This window comes from Vollenhovia emeryi, unplaced genomic scaffold (genome assembly GCF_000949405.1).
Source record: "Vollenhovia emeryi isolate VEMERY1.0 unplaced genomic scaffold, V.emery_V1.0 DF939244.1, whole genome shotgun sequence".
NCBI lineage: Eukaryota > Metazoa > Arthropoda > Insecta > Hymenoptera > Formicidae > Vollenhovia > Vollenhovia emeryi.
In genome coordinates this window covers 321,427-342,789 of record NW_011967122.1, presented here as the reverse complement: position 1 = coordinate 342,789, position 21,363 = coordinate 321,427, and the positions used below count along the sequence as shown (strand labels likewise).

The window sequence follows — 21,363 nt, the reverse complement described above, 5'->3', positions numbered from 1 at the left end:
ACGAGAGCTGTAGGTGGGCAGCGCCGATCGGTGGCCTTATCCTCGAAACCGAACGCAGGACAGAGGATTTTCCTCACCCTCTTTTGCATGTAATCGCCGACGGTGCTACGCACGATCCATCATCGGACATACAGCAATCATCGGGCGGGGGTCCCCTCTCTCTCGTTAGACGTACATATTCCGCGGCGCGTTGGCCAGACCATTCTCGAATCGTTCCTCATTTCCGTTCGGTAACGACATCGGCCGCGTGCTTTTCTTTTTTCCTTTCCGGGCCCGAGTGGCATGACAGGTTCTTCCACCTCCTTTTTACTCCAACGGCGCAAAACACTCGGCGATCGAAGCGTAAATAGTGCATCGTTTCGTTCGATCCGCGTCTGTGTAATACACTGATCCGATCTGTGGGCCGCTCCGTCTCACGTCCCAGTGGATGGACATTATAATGGCTGTAATTGATGTTAACCCGCGATCGAAGAAGCATGCAACGTATACGCGGCTTTTTACCTAATGTTTCTGACGTTGACTTTCAATTTGGTAATGTGTCGACTGTTATTAACTTGTAAATTTTGCATTAATATATTTACTCAAGTACAACGTGTGTCAATTTATTATCATTCCATGTAACTGATTGCAGATTGCAATTAATTGCTCAGTTAATAGATAATAAATTTAACGTTTCCTATTGTTCAGGCAGCGTGTATAAACCAATAGAGTTAAATAGGACCGTTGCAATATAAATCAGACAAACGAGAGCATCTTTAGGTCCAAGCAAGATGTCGGTAGCCCAATAATAATCTAAAATGTGAATTCACATACCGTTTTCCGGAAGACAAGAAAAAAGAAAAGAAACCGGCGCACAGGACAAGGTGGAAAACGGTATATGAATTCACATTTTAGATTATTATTGGGCTACCAACCTCTTGCTTGGACCTAAAGGCGCTTTCGTTTGTTTTATTTATTTTGTATCGTCCTTACAATACATTCTTAAATAAATCAATGATGTATTAACACTTCATTTTCTGTTAGTAAAGAAGTGACCGAATTAATATGGATATCTATGCTATTTAAGTATGCCAAACGAATGATGGTGCATTGTAATTTTTCCGTTAAAATATTGCCGATAAAGATCGTGATTGCACATAACAACCAAATGAGAAAAACAAACTCGATTTAATTAGCCTACATTTAGGTAACATTTTTATGTTCGGACGTTCTTAACTAACGATTTCTTTTTCTAAATTCTTCTTGTTACCCAACGTTATAAAAGGGATGGGTTTTTGAAATAATTACGAAAAAGCTGCGAGTTTTGCCTTTCTTTGTTGTGAAATTATGGTGGATTGACCGGAGCCGCATACCGCTTCGAAGAGGATTGCCTTGAAAGTTTTGTACGGAGGGGGCGAGGGGCACAGGAACCGGGAATCAGGAACCAGGAACCGAGCGGCAGACCGGCTTGACTGGTCCAGAGCCTGGTCATATGTAGGTGTATGTACAGGTACACGTAATACATCAACGGGTCGAAATGCATGTGGCTGCCGCGCTCTCGTAATCCGTTGGGAGTGGCACGATACTGTTCATTCGATTATAGTTGGCGGGCTCGTGCAATTCGGAAAATAGATTCAAGGGCAAAGTTTTGAACGTTTGTGAAAATGAAGTGAAAATTTTCCACCCTTGGTCGGAAGGACGGTAATCCAGGAGGAGGCCCCTCAGGGAAAGATATCAATTTAGAAATTACTTGAAACTTGTGCAAAAAGCGACCCGCTGTTCGCTCGGATATAAGTCAACGTATTATATTTTTCGAATCTCACATTAAGAGCGTCATTAAAAAAAGAGGCATGCAAATGTGCTTTATATAAATATAAATTGAAATGGAACATGGGCACGAATGCTATTCGTCAATATCGAATAGCTACTTTTTAAAATAAAGATATTAATTTACGAACACGTCATACGCTAGATAAATTTATTTAAAAATAAAGAAGTTAGAGATGTGCTAAGTAATTTTATTTTAAAATAGATTCACGTTTACGAACTCTTTTGTCTTCTCTGTTTTTAAACCTTGATTTGTTATTATGTGGGCTATGAAATAACTTAATTTTTCTGAAACATGTTATTATCCGTTTATTTTTCCTACACAAATTGAAAAGAAAATTTGTTTTTTGATAAAATTATCCTTCCCGAAACTATTTTTATCATCTTTTCATGCATTTTGCATGGAAATGGCACGGATACTTGAGTTCTTCTTAAAATATAATTATTATCCTCAATATATTCTTCTCACTAACATTTGATATGTTCGTGTATTGAAAAGAAAATTCAATAATATTAAACATATTGTTTTATTGAATAAACTTGCAATGAATTAAATACGTGAACGCAAATTAAATGCACCAACCAACAGCTGATAGAACCGTTTAGTTGTCGTTCGGTTTAGGATTTCCTTATTACTATTTTCGCATTAGATTAATTTAAGTAACGTCGTTTCCGTTCGATTTTGTGGTCAGACTTATAGACATGTTTGATTGCAAAAACTTTTAGTCATCTTGCAAACTGGTTATTTCATTGAATGTAACGCAAATGTACTGCATTTTAATAGAAACTCACATCCATAAATACTGAAAGACAGAGTTCGGTTAATTATTAGTTGTCATTATATTGCGATGAGCGATTTATTTTCCATAGTAACGCCGTAGTTATCTGGTGTCGTTTTTTTTTATTTCAGCCAGCTGGCATAATCGCGTTCACATGATTTATATCTTTGACCGAAGGGCAAAAACATTGCTCAATCCAAGTTAATTAGCATGTTGAGATTTTTATGAAGTCGATATGTCATAAAAAGGTCCCCGTCTACAAGTAATTTTGTCCAAATATCTTTGGAATTTAATAATTTAAAATACATATCTCGTTTTTAACTATCTTAATTGCCAATTATGTCTGTAGGGAGTTACATGTCGGTTAATAATGTTCGCAAGTCGATGTCATCGTATTTCTCGTCAAAACTAATCGCGATAATCGCGGACAAGACGTCGTCCTGATTGCATATTGCTGATATCTTAATTGATCTATCGATCAGCTAAGTCAATGAAGAAGGGCATGTTTTTGATAATGTTCTTTGACGTACATATCCTTTTCTATTACTTATTACGTCACTTGTTATTATTCTATTACAAATATGTACATATATAAAATAAAACATTAAAATATTGCAAAGGTTCTAAAAATAAAATAATTATGCCCTCTTTATTTTCTGATTAAGAAAGTAAAGTCCAAACAATAAAATGTTTTTCTGACTCGATAAATTAATTAAAGAAAAGCAAATACGAATACGAAGTAATAAAGGATATAAGTGCCAAGACATGTTAGTGTCAAAATGATTTTAATTTTTAAATTTATTGCGAAAAATTAAAATCATTTAGACACTAACGTGTCTTGGTTCTTATATCCTTTATTACTTCGTATTCGTGATTTCACGTCAGAGCCTTATGAATTTTAAAAAGGAAATAATTTAATTAATCTCCTACGGTTAATTAAATTATCGTAGAATAAATTATTAAATATAATTAATTAAATTAATTAAATCTCTCGTTTATAAATGCGGGACGAGATAAAAAGAGCGACATAAGAAATGTTTGTGTGTGCAAGAAAGGAGACGTACACGTTATAAAGATAAAAATATTAATTTTTACGTTACTTTTGACACCATATCGTTATCCACAATATCCCAGTAATCAATAGAACGGGTCCAAGTTGCTTAAAAAAATTAATGCAGCATAGATTTAATTAACGTAAATTACAAGTTCAATGAGAAATGCTGGAGTCGTCAAGAATGATAGGTATATTCGCCTTGTTAAGTTAGCGATTTAAGGCTACAACCTGCCCGATCTGTCCGGTACAACGTTCGAAAGGAAATCAGATATAATCGCGTGAACGTATCGACACTGGAAAAAGAGAAGAGATGCTTTTAATTAAAAATAATTATGCCTTGCACATACGCCGTGCGTGCAGGCTGCGTTTAGCTGTCACCGCATGAGAGACGCCAGCAGGCAGCGGAACTTGAATATTAATCGAGATCCGGCGATCGCGACAAATTGCCTATCAAAATGTAGCGTCAGTCTCGTGATCGTCTACGATCTACATCGTTCAACGGGCAGGTTATTATTACGGGGACAACTCGTTACAGGATTCCGATGGTGTATCGCAAAATGTTCGTTCGTCCGAGCCGCTCTCTCCCCGTCGTCGTCTGCTTTTCCTTTTTCGCAGTCTCTTTATTTCTCTTCTTTTTTTCTCACACATGATGTAAGGCATGCGGAAATAGATCTGGTTTTTTTTTGTATTTCTAATTGTATTTAATATAGCGTACATCTTTTCCTTCGTGTTTTTACTAAAAGAATATAGATTGAGATTGAATTGTGATTTGTTCCTTTTATAGACTCATGTCATCAACTTTTCTCCTTCCATATTTAAGAAATCGTAATATCGTTTATTCTCTAATTTTACTCGCATAGATCAAACAAAAGGCTCATGTTTAATTAAAAATTGTTACATGCCGTACAATGTTCTCCTTTTACGCACAGCGAAAGCAATGTCATCTTCTCTTAATATTTATTTACGCACATCGGAGGTTGCCTCTTGAAAATAATTGAAATGAGCGTGCGACCATTTTTTAAGAAGTTAACGATTTATAAAATTTTACAATACTTCTAAATGTGATATCTATATTTCTTAATTATCACGCAAGAGTTATTACATGAGATGAAAATGTGTTTCTCGTCGAGGGTAAGGATGTTTCCACCCGCATGTTTCCAGTTCTCAAACCGTAAAGCGTATAATATTTAATGATCGTCCTTATTAACGAGTTCACCCAAGTGCGCTCACAGTCGATATTGCACCCTCCGCGCCACACCACTTTCCACTATTGTATCGCGAGCAAAGCTGTCCGAAAGGGAGGCATATTTCAAGGTTATTCGGCTGCCTCTGTCTACCATCGAGGGCAGGATCGACCCATTCCTCCTCAACGAACCTCCCGGGCTGTTGCCGTGGCAACAGACCAGGCCAGGCTTTCCTAATACGTTTTCATCCTACCTACCCTTGCACCGTCGGGTTTTCCCTGTCGGCCTCGAGGGTGGCAAGTGCACCCGGTCGGAGATCTTCAAAAGGAAGAAAACACGGTTTCACGAGCGCCATTCGTTCGGCTCCGAAGCGTCGACTGGAGTGGGAGGTCGGCGGGACCCGACGAGGATCGTTTGAAAGGGGGTTGGAGAGCACCGTGGAATGAGGCAGAGGGTGAGAGAAAGGAACGAGAATATCCATGCATAGAGCATCGGGACGGGCGATAGGACGGGCGTTGCTATGCCGACGAATTATCATTTGCGCCCCTGTGCGTCGCTGTAAAGGGAGTCGTCGGCACCCTCCGCATGGTACATTTACCTGGCCCCGCCTCCGGGCACCAGCGACATCGGTATGGATTTTTTTCCTCCGGCCCGACGTTCTCCACTTGAGAGCGGCGCGACGCCCGAATTTCGTTCAACCTACGTCTCTCTCCCTCCCTCTCTCTCTCTCTCTCTTTCTCTTTCTGTCGCCCTTCTTTTTCGTCCTCGCCATCGCGGCTCGAGATAGATCAGAGGAGATCTCTCGAGCACGCCTGGAACGCGACGACCTTTTGTCGCCGGATTTTCGCCTTCCTTTCCGCTGCGCGGATGGCTGGCTCGATGCGGGCGGCGACGTCGGTGACGGCTGCGGTGACGACGCCCGGGCACTCGAAGCCTCCGTGGGCGAATGACACGTCGCGCTCTGATGAATTTGAAGGGCGCCGCACCGGGGCTGCGATTCGGCTGGGGATTTCGGGACTGAAGACGTCGACCCTCTTCCCCACTTCCTCCCGTCTGCTTATAATTGACGTCGCCGCCATTCTCCCATGCGCGAATACTTGTACAAGTCGAGAACGAGCACGGACGACTTTCTTTTCAACGTTATGAGGTTTTTTTTTGCAGGTATGAAATTAAGTGTCGCTTTAATTTCCATCGGGTTTTTCGAGAAGGCACAGTTTTTCAATGTGGCCCTTGCGATTTTCGATCTTTTGAAATGTTGCTTTAATTTCTATAACAGTTTTGAGAATATGTAACTTTTAAATTATTTTTCAGAAGGTGTTTCAATTAAATTAATTAAAACGCAGTTTTCAATGAAAAGTCGCTAACTTAACAAGGCGAATATACCCATAATTCTTAACGACTGCAGCATTTCTCATTGAACTTGTAATTTGCGTTAATTAAATCTATGCCGCTAGGGACTGCATTAATTTTTTTAAGCAATTTGGGCCCGTATATATTTAATATTGAATATTCTTACAATGTTGAATTAAAATAAAAATAATTGTGATAAAAGAATATAAATAATCTAGAAAAACTAACAAATGTTGTATGTACAAATTCAAAAACGGGGAAATTAAATTAAAAAGTACGCAATCATTTAATTCAATTTATTTAGCTAAAATGTGTAACGCTTCTTTAAATTTATACAAGCGATATGCAACACTGTTAAAAGGCAAATGAAAGGGGTAAGACTAAACTGAATGTAAAATGTATTGAATTGTGGATGGAAATTCAAGCATTCTATTACACGTATGAATATAAGTAACTAAAATTGTGTATTTCATGTGCAATCTATAGAGATGCGAGTGTTTGCTGTACAATTAATATGTCGCTTGCGTGACTATAACGAATAATTGGCACGTACTGCAACAACATTTCTGTCATTGCAGCAGTGGACGGGATAATCGCAATTAAACGAGTTTTACGAGTGCGAAATTGAAGCTTGCGAGCCCACTCGCTAATTTGACAATTGCATTTTCAGAATTGCGGTAGTAGGATCAACAGCATCACATACTCCATAATTTTTGTATGTACACTACCGTGCCAATTATTATTTGCAAGTTGCAAATTTATTTACACCGACTTTGAGGCGAAAACGCCATCATTTCTCTGCAATGACAAAACAAAATATAATACGCAGCGAAGTAGTTTCCAAGACGCTAAATTTTGAAATAAATTTGAAGTTAGAATAGGTAAATTGCAATGTAGAAATTGTAGATTTGTTATTTACCCGTTGAAGAAGCTATGCCGATTATCAAGAAAAAACAAAATGAAATCTTAGATGACTCAGATAGACTCGGTCTCGTTTTACAAATGATTTACGTTTGTAAAGTTAATGAGGATGAGTACAGTTTCACCGATTTCTTGAAATATTTGTTACATAAACGTAGAAATGAGAGCTCTTGGCTGTTCAAACGATTGTTCGATAATCTCTTAGAAATATACGATGTACCCCAATTGAACAAACGGCAGATCTCTCTTATACTGGATATCGTCCGATTGTCCCGGGTAAAACATGGATACGCATCGGAGGAAATACTCTCAGCTATAATAACATTTCAGCATTAGACACGATATGCCAATTGAGGAGCTGATCAGCATATTCCTGGAAAATAGTCAACGGTACGTGAACTTTAACATACTCAAAGAATATTCGCATTACGAGAGAGACTGCCTCGTAACTTTCGCAAATGTCATTCAGACGAAGTGGTTTAAAAGATCTCGTTGAAAGAAGAAATCACTCTTACCGCCTTGTCGTAGCGATATATAATTTCAATGATAGATGCAAACGATCACGTATTAACATCGAACAAATGACGATTAAAGATTATCCTTGGTTAATGAACGCCGTTCTCGAAGCGATATATTTGAAAGAAGATTCTTGGAATGCGAGAGATTTATTATTGCTGAAGAATGAAGAGATACACCTGAGTTGGTTCTCGGAGAACATCGCCAGTGTAACGTCAGGCGCGGCGCTCGCCTTATTGAAACGAGACCCACACGCTATACTGAACAATTTGGATGAGTACTTGGCGGACTGCATGAAAAACTGCCATCTCAAACGTGCGCTGAAAAAAAATCTGATAGATTCAACCAGTCGTCCGTTAGAAAATGGACGAATCAGAATTCCTTTAGGATTTACCAGATTTGTAGTGAAGTCTAGCAAACTTCTGGTTATGAAATATCTTTCGTGGTAAATCCTAAAGGAATTCTGATTCGTCCATTTTCTAACAGACGACTGGTTGAATCTATCAGATTTTTTTCAGTGTATGCAGCGCTTTGTCATATCAATTTGCCTCAATTATGCATTATTTAATATACGTCAATACATAACTTTTTAGCCAGACATTTTTGAAGCAGTCGAGCAAATAATGGCTGTATTCTGTGCACAGCGCGATGACTTTCTTTTAAACAAATAATCCTGTAATACCTTCATTGAAAAATATTTTCCTAAAATGTACGATTTTAAAATCTCAAAGGCAGTATAGAAAGTAATATAGAAGATTTTCTGTTCTAAAGTGTGTAGTCCTGACACTGATTTTGACTAATTTGAACAATATTTATGCGTCGCTTAGCATCGACAAAAATATTGTTATCGAACGTTGATCCAGAACGGTAAATCTCGTTGATGTACGACGAACGTATGAGCATAATATACCTATGGATTGCACAAAATATTTCATGAAGCCAACAGAAGGTAATCAGTCGTGAGGTAAGGGAATTTTCGCGTGCTCGAGCGAATCTTTTGATAATCAAAAATTTCTAGCATACATCGACGTAAAGTATTTGATTTTCATTAAAGATAAAGTTATCAAATTTTTATAAAATCATAAGTGCAAATGAAAAAATATAAATTAACGCTTTTACCGAATATTACTGAAAAAAATTGTTTCCACGAAACTAAAGCTTCCTCGACGAAAAAGCAAAATAGACGTGACAATTAATGATTTAATTATATACATATATGTATATTAATATATTGTATCGTGACTGCGTGCGTGAGTGTGTGTAACGTATATAATTATATGTAAATGATGGTTTGGGGAGCAGATGCTCGAAATTGGTTTTACGGAAATACTTGAAACCGCCAATTTTCGCGTGCTCGAGCGAATCTTTTGATAATAAAAAATCTCTAGCATACATATCTCGCTCTCCAAATTACCATTCACCAGGCAGAACGCCCTGTAATATGCTCGTCGAATCGCGGGCGAAAGTCAGCAAAGGCGATGATGAAGTTTTCAGTAGTGTCTACAGAGATAATTAAGTGCACACACGGCTCGTAACAATGGCTTCGCCGACAGAACGACCGAGTTCTTGCCGTCTGTTTTTTTCCCCCGTCGTTTCCTGGGGAGAAATTCGCGCAACTTGCTCGCCGGGCAAATTTCTGCGTTCCGCGTCAGTTGAATCGCGGCGGCTTCGATTATCGCTAATTAATGCTTTAACGAGTGCTCGTGTCTGGAACGGTTCGGTGAAAGGGGCAGTCGAGTGTTCTCGAGTTAATTTCTATGGGGATTTGAACAGATCGATGCGGGCTTTGGCGTCTCTCGCTCTGTCTCTTGTTCTCTCTTTTTTTTTTCATACACGGATTGAATCAATTGAGTAGATCCGTCTGTCTCGCAGCCGTGAATGTCTCGCTGCGAATTGGTGCGATACAAGGTATGTGCGGAACTGGCGGTAATATTTTAGAATATTTCGTTATTAAATTATTTCGTTATTAAAAATACAACAACGAAAACAATGCGAACTGTAAGCGACGAAGACAATCGATGTGTGTCGAAAGTGTATTTTAATTGAAAGTAAATTCTTTTCGTTTTACCCTGCAGCGGTAAATACAACAAAGGTTCGAGAGATGAAACAATATTTCTTGCCTAAGATGAATAACGAATAAAAGCAACACTGACTTCTGGAAGGCCAACCGGCGGGAGTTCTCGACACGATTTGTGTCGAAAAAGGAGCGGCACCAGAACGATAATGATAAAATCCATCGTGGAGATGAGCGGAATTTTAGTCACGTTGAAAGTCACGCTTTTTGAGATCGCATTTGCCTCGCGTACGCCCTCGAATATATCGCTGGGTCTAATCCAATATCTCTCGTGCGCATACCGCGCACATACGAGCCGCCGTCGATCACAAAGAGGATCACGAGAATCGAGAATTGCGGCGCGCATGTGCGCGCTCGCACACCGACACGCGTCACAAGTCCCACGTGCATTGTGTGCGGTAGGATGAGTGGCACTCGGAGGGTCGAGGGTCCTTTCACGATACACAGCGGAGACCCATGGGGTTTCCCTCCGCGTATCGCGAGCTCTCTCTCCCACCCACCCATCTTGGGTGGCCCTTGCGAAATCCTCGAGCGAGATGGTCGACGCCCTTGTCGAGGAGCACGCCAGGCGAGAGAGAAGGGTAAGTTGTCGGCCATACTGCCGGGGGTGTGTCCAAGGGTGGAGACCCGAGCGCGGGTCTCCATGACAACCTCGCACGGTCCCGACCAGCCGGAAGTGACGGCCGCGATGCGCGGCGCGCTCAACCCTCCAACCGGAAGTCGCTGGTAAGCGGAAGTTCGGCGGTGGCGGTGGGAGCCGCCACGAGGGAGGAACGAGTGAGGAGGGCCGGGAGGGCCGGGACGGGGGTGGCGGGGTTTATGGCATGGTTAGCTGGCAAAAAATGGGAAAGAACCATGCGATCCCCCGTTGATACAGGCTACGGCGAAACGCACCCTACCGTGACGTCGGATGATCGATGACGATGGCGGGGACGTGCGGTATACGTGCGCGGTACTCACCGGCAGTGTGTCGGTGTGTCCTTTGTTTCCTCTGCGCCACCGTTGATACCCCGATTCGACCTTAATCATAGGTTTCACGTAAGTGCATTAGGATGTATCAGATTGATACGAGCGCGCCTCGTTTGGCACATCGTGGCGCATAATGAGACGACGTGCAGTCGTGACGCCGAGAGAGGAAACGACGCGTGTATTAATTTATCTGATTAAAATCGCGGCAGAATTTACAGGTGAGTTTTACCGGGTCGCCGTCGGGGACGATCGTTTTCAATCGAGAAAGTGTTCGAGCTACGCGCGAGACACGCGCGTCGTTTGCAGGGTAAACCAGGGTACGCCATCGTTCTTTCAAATGCGAAAAACATACTTTTATCTTAACTTTTTTAACAACACTTCGAATATTACTTCACCGAAGCTTAAAGAAACGCTATCGACATTCAAGAAAAAATATGACGTATCAAATTTGTGTTATTAAAATATTACAACGCGAGCACTGGCCGTCTTTCCAGACTCGCAAGGAGAAGATGACTGTAGTACTATAGGATGGAAAAAGGGAAAAAAGTTAAAAAAATGGAAATAAAAATTATAAGTCACGTTACAATTTACTTATCTATGTTGTGTGTCTAAGGCCAATATTCACAGCCAGATCTTATATTCAAGACCGTTTTGAAATCGTCTTTAGATACTTCGTAGCCAAAAATGTTTCATACAGCATCTTTATATGAAATCAAGACTGTCTTGAATATAAGATCTGACTATGCATACGGGCCTAATATTGATTACCACAGCTTAATTGTAACTTATCCGAAACGTAGCGTTCTGTAGTGGACTCATTTTCTGCAAAAATTGAACTACGTTAAATATTGATTATCTTTGAGAAATATTACAAAAAACCTGTGCTATTTAGCAGTTAAAAAAAATTAAAATCTCTTCCGTACGGTAACACATTGGTTTACCCTAATGTTCTAAATCTAATGGATTTCTCTCGCGAAAGACGAGTGAAAGTAATTACGGATATAAGTACAGTAAACGATTAGGAAAGTTTAAATGGAAAAAAAAACTTCTCTTTACATGGTTATAATAGATAGAACTCATGACGGGGGAAAGAGAGCTCACTTTTCCGCAAGCCATAACATACAATAATACCCAAGAATATATACAGCGCAATTAAGTTCCTAATTGCTGAAAGAATCGCTGAACGAAAGCAGCGATGAAAGAGGAAAAGAATCGTCGGGCCATTATTTTCCCCCTTGCGCGAGGGAAAAACCCGCAGTTTCCCATCATGTGGAACAATCGCTTACTTACAACCGGCGGCGAGCCGTTAACGCCGCGGGGGAAAAGGGAAAAAGGTAACGAGTAAGTAGACTAATCTTTTCCAATGGTTACCTCCTCGCGGTCTTTCACCACCGGAGTCGAGTCGAGTCGCGCCGCGCCGCGCCGCGCCTTCGTACGCTCGAGGAGCGCATTGCAATCTCCCGACGGTGAGATCGTAATCCTTATTATCTTGATAGATGCGGCCCTCTCGTTAGCAACGATGTATTCTTCGCTCGGGCTTTACGAGCTGTAAAATAATTTAGTCGCGTACGTAGGTGCGCGCTGCTCGCGTGGTGCGTTGCACGTGCAGCGCGCGTTGCGTGCGGCGCGGCGTCCCGTTATAGACGGCTAGATACTCTGATCGACGCACCTTCGCGTATAAATATTTACGCATGCCAGGCCGGGGACTCGCGAGATCGCCTTCGGCGCGAGGAGACGCCGCGAGAGCGCGTTTCGCGAGGGAGATCTTGTACGAGATGCGACAGTCCCCTTGGGAAAGTATACCTTAGAAAAGTAAAGTTGGATACTTTAAACTTTTATTTAAGGTACACTTAAAGCTTACCTTAAGAGTTTAAAAGGAAACTGTAAGACTTGTGAAAGTTATGTGATATAATTTCTAATACCGCGTGCGGTTTTTCTTCTTACGAGAGAGGAAGTGCTATGAACTTTGACAGGCTTGGCTATCTAAAAATTACTTCAAGTGTCCAAAATTACTCTAAAATTCCTTAAGTAAACTCTTAGAAAGATTACTTTTAAAAACTTCAATTTCATATATTTAAGTGGCGTAGAGAAATATGCGCTGCTTGGTAAACAAACGAACGAAAAGATCCGAGTTGAAATCCACGGACACCGCTGGTTTTCTTCGGAATCTCCCGAAGAAAGGTGGCAACCACCGAGAGTATCTTGCCCCACACACATACCCTTTCACAGCCCTCCAGATGGGAGGTTTCCTGCGGCAAGGTTAGCAGCCCTGCCGATGATGAAGTAAAACCAAATGCTCAAAGTAGCAGAACGAGAACTGGATAAAACAGGCTTTAAGCCTAATACACGAGGAAGAAGAGGAATTTCATTTAAAGTTAAATTTTCCGAGGGGGTCAGGCTAGAGTCCCTCTAATCAGAGTCTGGCCAACAGGCAGTTTCGGCAAAATGATGCGAGAGAGGAAGAAATATAATATATTCCCTTTCACTCCCTACATGACGTATATACTGTATGTTGTAGTGCGAGAGAGAATATACATATATGTATATTTCTCTCTCTCGCATCATTTTGCCGAAACTGACCTGTTGGCCAGACTCTGATTAGAGCAACTCTAAGGGACAATTTCACAAACGTCGGTTAACTGTTAACCAGAGTTCAGTTAACTCCCTATCTTTTTCTATTTTGTTCTCTAAGAAGAGACAGAGGATCAATAGGCCCTAAGGCTCGGTTTCACCAACGTCGCTTAACTTTCAACTTAATTCGTTTTTTGGCTCTTTCCAACTGTTACTTCAGAAAGAGACAAACATGAATTAAACCGAGATTAAGCGACGTTTGATGAGACCGGGTCTAAGTCGAGCAGGACGCCCGCGCCGTAGGGAGAAACGGCGTTTTCTTACCGAAATGCACCTCGCATCGACACTTAAGCCGGGCTGTAAATCATCGTTAGAACCCGAGCTCTCTGGTATCGCGATGCGGTATCGCAGGCACCGGTAATCCGCGATTTCATGGCATATCTTTCCTCGCGAGGCGGTATGTAGGAACACCCGCGAGAACGTCGTGAGAGCCGCGATCCAATCGGCGAAATTGTGTGATAGTTCGCGGGCGAGAACACTGACGAATTTTCTCATAACAAATGGAACGGCGAACGCTATCTTGTTTCACCTCCTTTCTCGATACCATCGTTTTCCATCGCCACTTTGAAACTTAATTTCTGCGAGATATACTTGAGTATATTATATTTGTTAGATAAAAAGCAGTGAGCATTGCGCGAAAGCAAAATAAAGATGAAGAAAAGTAAGATTTGCAAAATAATTTCTATAACTTGTAATTAAGTATGTATTTAGTCAATTGTACTAATTAAAATATTTTTTAATGAAAACGACGAGGAAAATTATTATCTAATTGTCCTAGTTATCCATAGATTATTAACACTCCAAACTTAATCTTTATTATCTTAACAAACGAATGAAAATGCGAAACAAATGAATATGTAAATGAATCTCGCTCTTGGCGATACTGTATGACACTACTCTTGTTCGCTTAAAATGCTTGAAAATTTACGAGGAGCGTAAATGTGTGTGCCGGCGAATTTACGATACCAATTAGATCAGCTGTCCTTACCTAATGGAAGATAAAGCTAATGAAACTTCGATACCTCGCAAATATGACTACGTTGTGGCTTTTTGCTTTATAATATATACAGCAATGATCTGCTCTATGTATCGCATCTAACACCATATTTATCGGTACAGCGTAAATATAATATTGCGTTATCTGGCTTTCTGAATGCCCGGCATATATTTTGTACAAGTGCGTTTGGATGTATCGGTTTGTTTGATTTTTCAACTTATCTTCCGTAATACGTACTGCATTTATTCAGGGATTCTCGTTTACCATATCGTGTCAGATTAAAAATGTAGTATAAATGTATCGCGTCATACGTATATTACACACGCATTTACAATAATCCGATACATCCAAACGCACTTATACAAAATATATGCCGGGCATTCAGGAAGCCAGATAACGCAATATTATATTTACGCTGTACCGATAGATATGGTGTTACATGCGATACATAGAGCAGCTCATTGCTGTATATATTATAAGGCGTTGTACATTATATTATAATTCGTTTAAATTAACTGAAAATTTTAAGTCATTCTCCTAGGGTTATCTCCAAGACAGAGAATCTACATTAAATTCCAACTAATGCTAATTAAAGTCTATAGAAATGTCTGCAACAATTGTTCGTTAAGGAACAATTTTATTAAAAATTTGTATGGTGCCACGCTCAGAAAAAAGGGTTGTTTGAAATCGAACAAATTTGTTTGAATTTTGACCTAACTAGACTTTTATTTAATTTCAAAGAAACGATTTCTTTGCCTTGACCAAAATTTTATTTGATTGAGGCCGGAATTTGTAAATTTGTTCAAATCTAGCAAATATTTCAGTATAAGTGAATAAAAATTTAGTAGATTCAAAGAAATATGATTTCAACGCATCTCATTTGTTTAACCCAACTAAATTTTTTTTCTGGGTGCAATCATTACGCAAAGATTGTATGCTCTCCTGATTTTCGCGCACTTAGTTGGAAAGGCAAGGAATCTCCTCATCACATTGCGTGAATCGAAGCGTGGGGTGTTGTGTGTAAATTTGCAGGGATGGTTTTTTCGAGGTAATGGCCTCGTTCATCGATTGGCCACGCCCAGGCGGCCATTTTTGCCAAAATTATCGAATTCATAATTAATTAATGCTATCATTTTCCTCGGCAGTGTCGGCTGTATCAGCGGAAGCGAAATTTTTTACAAATTTTGCGAGCTTGTACACCGATGCGTACACTGATTGCGTGATTTATTCCTTTCACGAGTGCATGATACCATCTGCGAGAGTCGAAAGCAAATAATCTCGAAGAGATCAGTGTAAATTAAATTTTAATTAGGTGTAGTGCGCCGAATAATCGGGCCGAAAGGATCGGAATGACGTTTGTTATGTTCTTCCATGATCTTAAATATGTACCACGTAGGTATATAAATATATCGCGTGTGTCTATGCTCGTTTTAATAAGCCGATTAAGAGTCTTATCAAACCCAATTAGACGACATAGAGAGATCGATGTTTTGATCACACGCAAATGATTCTGAGTAAATAATCTGCTTGTAACCGTTTTCTGTTGCAGGTGAGTTTAACCCATAGTCTCAATCGCATGGTATTGCTGTTGCAGATCAAGAAACGAGATTCAGAATTCGCATGTCGCGGATTCACCTGTTCTCAACAGGCTGAATAACAAATACTGGTACGATTTTTATTTACAGTCATCTTGTGTGATTTATCATCTTTGAACGAATAATAATAAGAAACAGTTTACGCGAGCATAAATTACTAGGCATGAAACCAGAGACGTAAGGGAGACAATTAGATCTCGTTATTAGACATGTTATTAATTTCGTTAAATGTAAACGTTTAAAAAAATTAAAAAATTTGGGCGTGAATGCAATTGCAAATTAATATTTTATTTCGATGCAGTATAAAAGTCCTACGATCTGTTCGTATAAACAAATTAATATGCAAAGCATTGAAGTTAAACTGTTTCTTCTATCGCAATAAATCTTTAATCAAATTATATATTCAAATGTAATCTCGATATTGCTGGTTCATGCCCATTCAATTTTCACGGATTTATTCGGGTGGACAAGAGGAAAGACAAGATTATACACAAGATAGTGCGCCGTACGAATGTGCGCATCGTGTGCAATTAGCATTTACCAGATTAACGAAGCAATTAGAAGCTATCGTATCGGTGCGTTTAATCTTCCCTGACGACCGTGATCGGTTGGGCTGTTCGTACACCGTAGTTCGTACATCATTTTATTGGGATACATAGCCATGTGAAATACGGAAGGTTTTAAATGCGGTTAGACGCCAAGGATGCAGATAAGTCATTCCGTTTGATTTCTGTTCTGCAATCAAAATGTAAATCGTGTACTTCTGCTTTTCCGGATATCGCGGCATAAATTATGGGCGCGTGCATTTGCGACAGTCGGTTGTTTCAGTGTGATAAATGATAATGTTAGCCGCACCGGAAGGAATGTTTTACCTCGCGCAAATCGATCTTCTATCGCTACGCTTTGCTTCGCGATTTATGCGCGCTTTGGATTCTCCCTGCAAATGCCCGACAAAGACGCGTTACTTTGAATTGCCGTTCTATTACATTGAAATCGAAAAGTTGCTTGTTAATTTTTATAAAATCAAACTCAAATTTTACACACATACGTATCAATATCTAAATTAATTTTGCTGCAAGTTCAAAGAAAATCTGTAACTTCATCATTTTGTGACCCAACTACCTTGATCACAAATTTTTATTCACAACGCTCCAACAATGAATTTTCCACTAAACAGATTTCACTCCAAGGGCAATAAATTCACGATGAAACCAACAGACGATGCCTGTTAATTTAGCAAAAACCCTGCTCTCTCATAATAGGGGGGGATTCTCCTCTGTCATCGTAATCTCTCCCTCTTTTGTCAAGATACTTTGTTGAAAAAGGTAGTTTCATAATGCGCGGAAATGGCTATTGCGACCATCCTTGCCGTTTATATTGCCGTAGCCGCGCTACTAGGATCGGTTTTAACGACAGAACTGAAGCTATTATATCGGCGCGTTTGTCTCGTGCACAATGTTTCTAATATATGCGAACGTTACAATCCGACCAGACTGATACGCGACATGCCGCGGCGCGGCGACACCCAGTATCCGGCCTAAATATTTAGCACGGCCGATAATACACGCTCCAATGATCGCCATCCGCGGAATTCGTCGACCTTGAGGAATTCTCACTTCGGTTATCTTGTCACCGTGCGGTGATCGACGCGCGCTGGGAGAAATTTTTCCTCGTTCGCCATTCGCAACGCGTCACCTTTTTTTTCGATACGCTTGCAGATAAGAGCGAAACGTCGGGGCTTAGGGGAATGTTTACGATTCCCCGCGGCGAGGTATACGTACGCGTGGAATTTTATGCAATCGCACCTTGTCACGCCACGCGTAAATGTCCGTATAAATTATCTTGTAGGAAGTAACGCTTAGGCCGAGACGGCGAATGTTTAATAACGTTATGGTATTTAACGTTTCGATATCTTCATAAATGTATTATTCATGGATCTCCTTCTTTAATTATAAGTGGCATAAAGTAATTGAATTACGGTAATAAAACGCGAAAAAATATACTTCATGTAATTGGACGAATCTTACGAATGGGATAACGATCTGCGTCCAATTTCGTTTCAATTATTTCATACATTTGTTACCTTCGCGTGCGACAAACGTTACGACGCGTGAGGGAGGGATGCGATTGTTCTTTTCACGGCGAGAGCGCGAGGCATATTCGAGCGAGCACGAGTCACTACGGTAGTAAATAACGGCGGTGAAGAAAAGTTTGCGGTAAACCGCGCAAATGAGCGAGTCTTTCGCGCGGATCGGCCGAACCCTGTCCCGGCGATTCATCATTTTCTGAAGTGATCAACCTCACACGGGATCGTTCAGAGGTGCCTCTGGCGGACCGGACCTCGACCCCAATGATTATAACTCTCGTCTACTTTGCGGATACCTCCTCACCTATCCACCTTTCCTCCTTCGTTTCTTACTCTCTCCTTTTCCCGCCCTGGCATGCCTCCCCTCTCGGATTTCGTGTAATAGACCATGTGATGAAATACTATACATATATATTAATATGAAATATGTGCGTTCCGACCGTGAGTTCCTGGCAATTTATTCAAATTCGGTTTCGCGCGTAAATTGAATTTCACGAATCTGAAACGTGCGTATAATTTTTATTTGTCAAACGTTCGACTTTGTTGCAATAAACGTAAGATTATCTTGTTGCTTATCCTAAAATGAGATTGCGTAACGAGACGTACTATTATAAATGAGCTGTGAACGAGTTTGAATTTATTAAAGTCGAAATATTCTTAAATTTTAGACAAATTTTACTCTTTAATTTTCACTTCTCAAGTAACGAAAAAAAAAAGAAACATTCGGATTACATTTTTCATATCTCGCTCAAAGTGAGAGATAAACGTTCGTTGAAGTAATATGAGAAAATATCGGCGAGTTGTGACATAATTTGACGCTGACGTAAAATTTGCTTCAAGCGGAAAGAACAATTTTATTTCTTAATAAAGCTAAATGGAGCGTAAACATCTTTCTGCTCATTTGTTTGTCGGGCCTAAAGTTTATTGCGAGAACGCCGTCCGCTTTCTTTCCGTTTCACTTTTTCTATTCGTTTCGTTCGATGTAATAAGCGATCTGGTTGTAGGAAGGAAAACGCCAGCCATGGTGATATATGACACTAGATTTATAGGCGCCGTTTCGTTTATGCGTCTGAGATTTTCTCATGTTACAAAAACTTGAAAACATATTATTATCCGTGCAGAACTGTGATAAAACGAGAATAAGCCGTGATTCGAGTCAACTCTTCTACGCTTTCAACAATGTATATAAAAGAAAACATATATTATAATATTACCATGTTTACATTTATTTATATTTTTTCGCTCAAATTGTAGTAGCAATTTTTTTAGCATTATATTTTATTATTTCTATAAAATACATAAAACATTTAGATATATAATTTACAAAGCAAGAAAATGACGTTATGTACGGTTTAAAAAAAATTACTCACGTTTGAAGAGATTTTAAGACTTGATTTTACGTAAGATTTTACAACAGAGATTACGCCAAGTTGTTGTCAAATTTAAATCTATGCGATTTTCTGATATCCTCAGATAATTTTGTAGAATGTAATCGACATGCAAAAAAATCGCGCTTTGGAATTAATTTCTGATTACTGCCTTATTGCATCCGCATTTATCTCTGACTAACACAATACTTCTCGGCTTTCTACTCGATCTGCTTGCCCTCGCAACATCTTCCTCGGGTGTTAAATTACATTTATACATATATCTTGATTTCTTTTCTTACGATTACAGTAAAGCGCGTTGTCCGCCGTGGATTTTCCCGCTAATTGGATTTCTCCGTGCGGGCCAAGAGGTCGTGCACAACCAATTTGTTCTTGGCACGTGTTTAACATAGGCTCCCTTATTATTAATTAGTTCCAGCAACATCTTCATCCCATTTATATACCTTCAATTATGTGCGCATGGATCGGCGCGCCGATGACAGATTATGGCCATAAATCACTTCATTACGCGGCGATTCCCCCGCAATCGCGCGGCTAGAAATAATTAGCAATAAATTGTCCCACTGCCAATATAACGCCTCACTTTCCCGGGATTATTCGCAGCGACGCGGCACGTAACTTTATTAAACGCAAATGCGTAAAGCCGCGAAAGGTTTCGGGGGTCAAATCTTACGTTGCGTGCCACGAGTAACGTGCAACTAGTCATTCGATAAACCATTCGTTGCGTCGTTCCTTTTATAATTAACGTATCGTACGGAAGATTAATGTCAGTGCGATTACGATAGTGGTTTTCGTTTTATTCGCGCATGACCGATCTAATGAGCCTTAATGCTCTCGCGCGAACTCTTTTCGATGCGATATTATTGCCGCGCCGCTATAAAATCGTTCTTCTAATCCTTCATTATATACGGTATGTTTTATACTATATACACACCTATTTATCTATCCAGATACATAAAATAGAGAGGGAGGGGGGTTAGAAAATCTCGATCGTATTTTGTGCGGTGGATTTTAGTCATTTATTTATTTACTTTTGTATAGTATTGTATGTTTTTGCTAAATCCAATAGTGATAAACACAATTTAAATACGTACGCGGAGAGAATTTTCTCCTAAAATTTACCCTGAAAATCATGTAATCGTGGGGCAACATGGCATTTTGAAGAAATTTGTGAGAGTTTTCTGAAACTTTACCATACATTTTACTGAACTGTGTACTAATCTTATTAAACTGTGCACTAATTGTAAGTCTAATTACTAGTAAAATGTATGGTCAAATTTCAAAAAACTCGCATGCAGTTTTTCAAAATGCCATGTTGTCCCACGATTACACGATTTTCAGGGTAAATTAAAACAAAATTCTCTCCGTGTACTAAATTTAAAATACAATTACACATTTTCATAATCTTTATTCCCACCTGTGCATCGATGAGTTTCAGGCTGTAGTTCACTCAGCTTCTATAGAAGTTGTAGTACATACATATAGCCTGAAACTCAGTGATTTGCATAGATGAGAAAAATGATGATAAAAATCCAGGCATTAATGAATAAGACTGTACATATACACATATGTCGAGTTAATTAGAATGCTATTCGCGAGCAGAGATTTAATGAAATAACGATGCAAGGTGTATTTTTTAATTTACGACACACAACGATCTCTAGATATCAGGCAACCAAGAAAGTTCGTGCGGTTTTTAAAACTGCCGCTACTTCTCGTGCTGTAATAATCCCATCTACCGCTAAGGGTACATATATTAAACATTTTCTGAAAGTTTATTTATCGGCACGTCGGCCAACGTAGAGAACAGGTCGCATTTTACAGTGAGAGTTCAGAAATTCGAAGTTAAGTATGTCTGTGTCCAACGCAGTTATTAGGGCTTGTTTATTGTACTGTACCCCCTCCGAACGCTCCACATATTTTTCTTGCTGCTTCGGCACCTTTTGTGCCCAATTTGAACTCGTACAATAAACAAGCCCTAATAACTGCGTTGGACACAGACATACTTAACTT

The 21,363-nt window shown here is 39.9% G+C and overlaps 1 protein-coding gene across 7 annotated transcripts in view; it reads left to right on the top strand.

Moving 5' to 3' along the window:
- Positions 1 to 21,363, top strand: part of LOC105560031 (UPF0489 protein C5orf22 homolog) — a 223,042-nt gene that overhangs the window by 49,259 nt on the left and 152,420 nt on the right. The window contains exon 4 of one of the 7 annotated variants that reach the window (XR_001008790.1): positions 15,831 to 15,947. The exons of 5 other annotated variants lie outside the window; for them this stretch is intronic. Coding sequence is in view for 1 of the 2 variants with exons in the window: in XM_012008771.1 (XP_011864161.1) it covers positions 15,831 to 15,834 (4 nt within the window). In the remaining variant the exon portion in view is untranslated. Of the gene's footprint in view, positions 1 to 15,830; positions 17,041 to 21,363 lie in introns of those variants that run through there. One more of the 7 variants, XM_012008771.1, reaches the window with a different exon arrangement.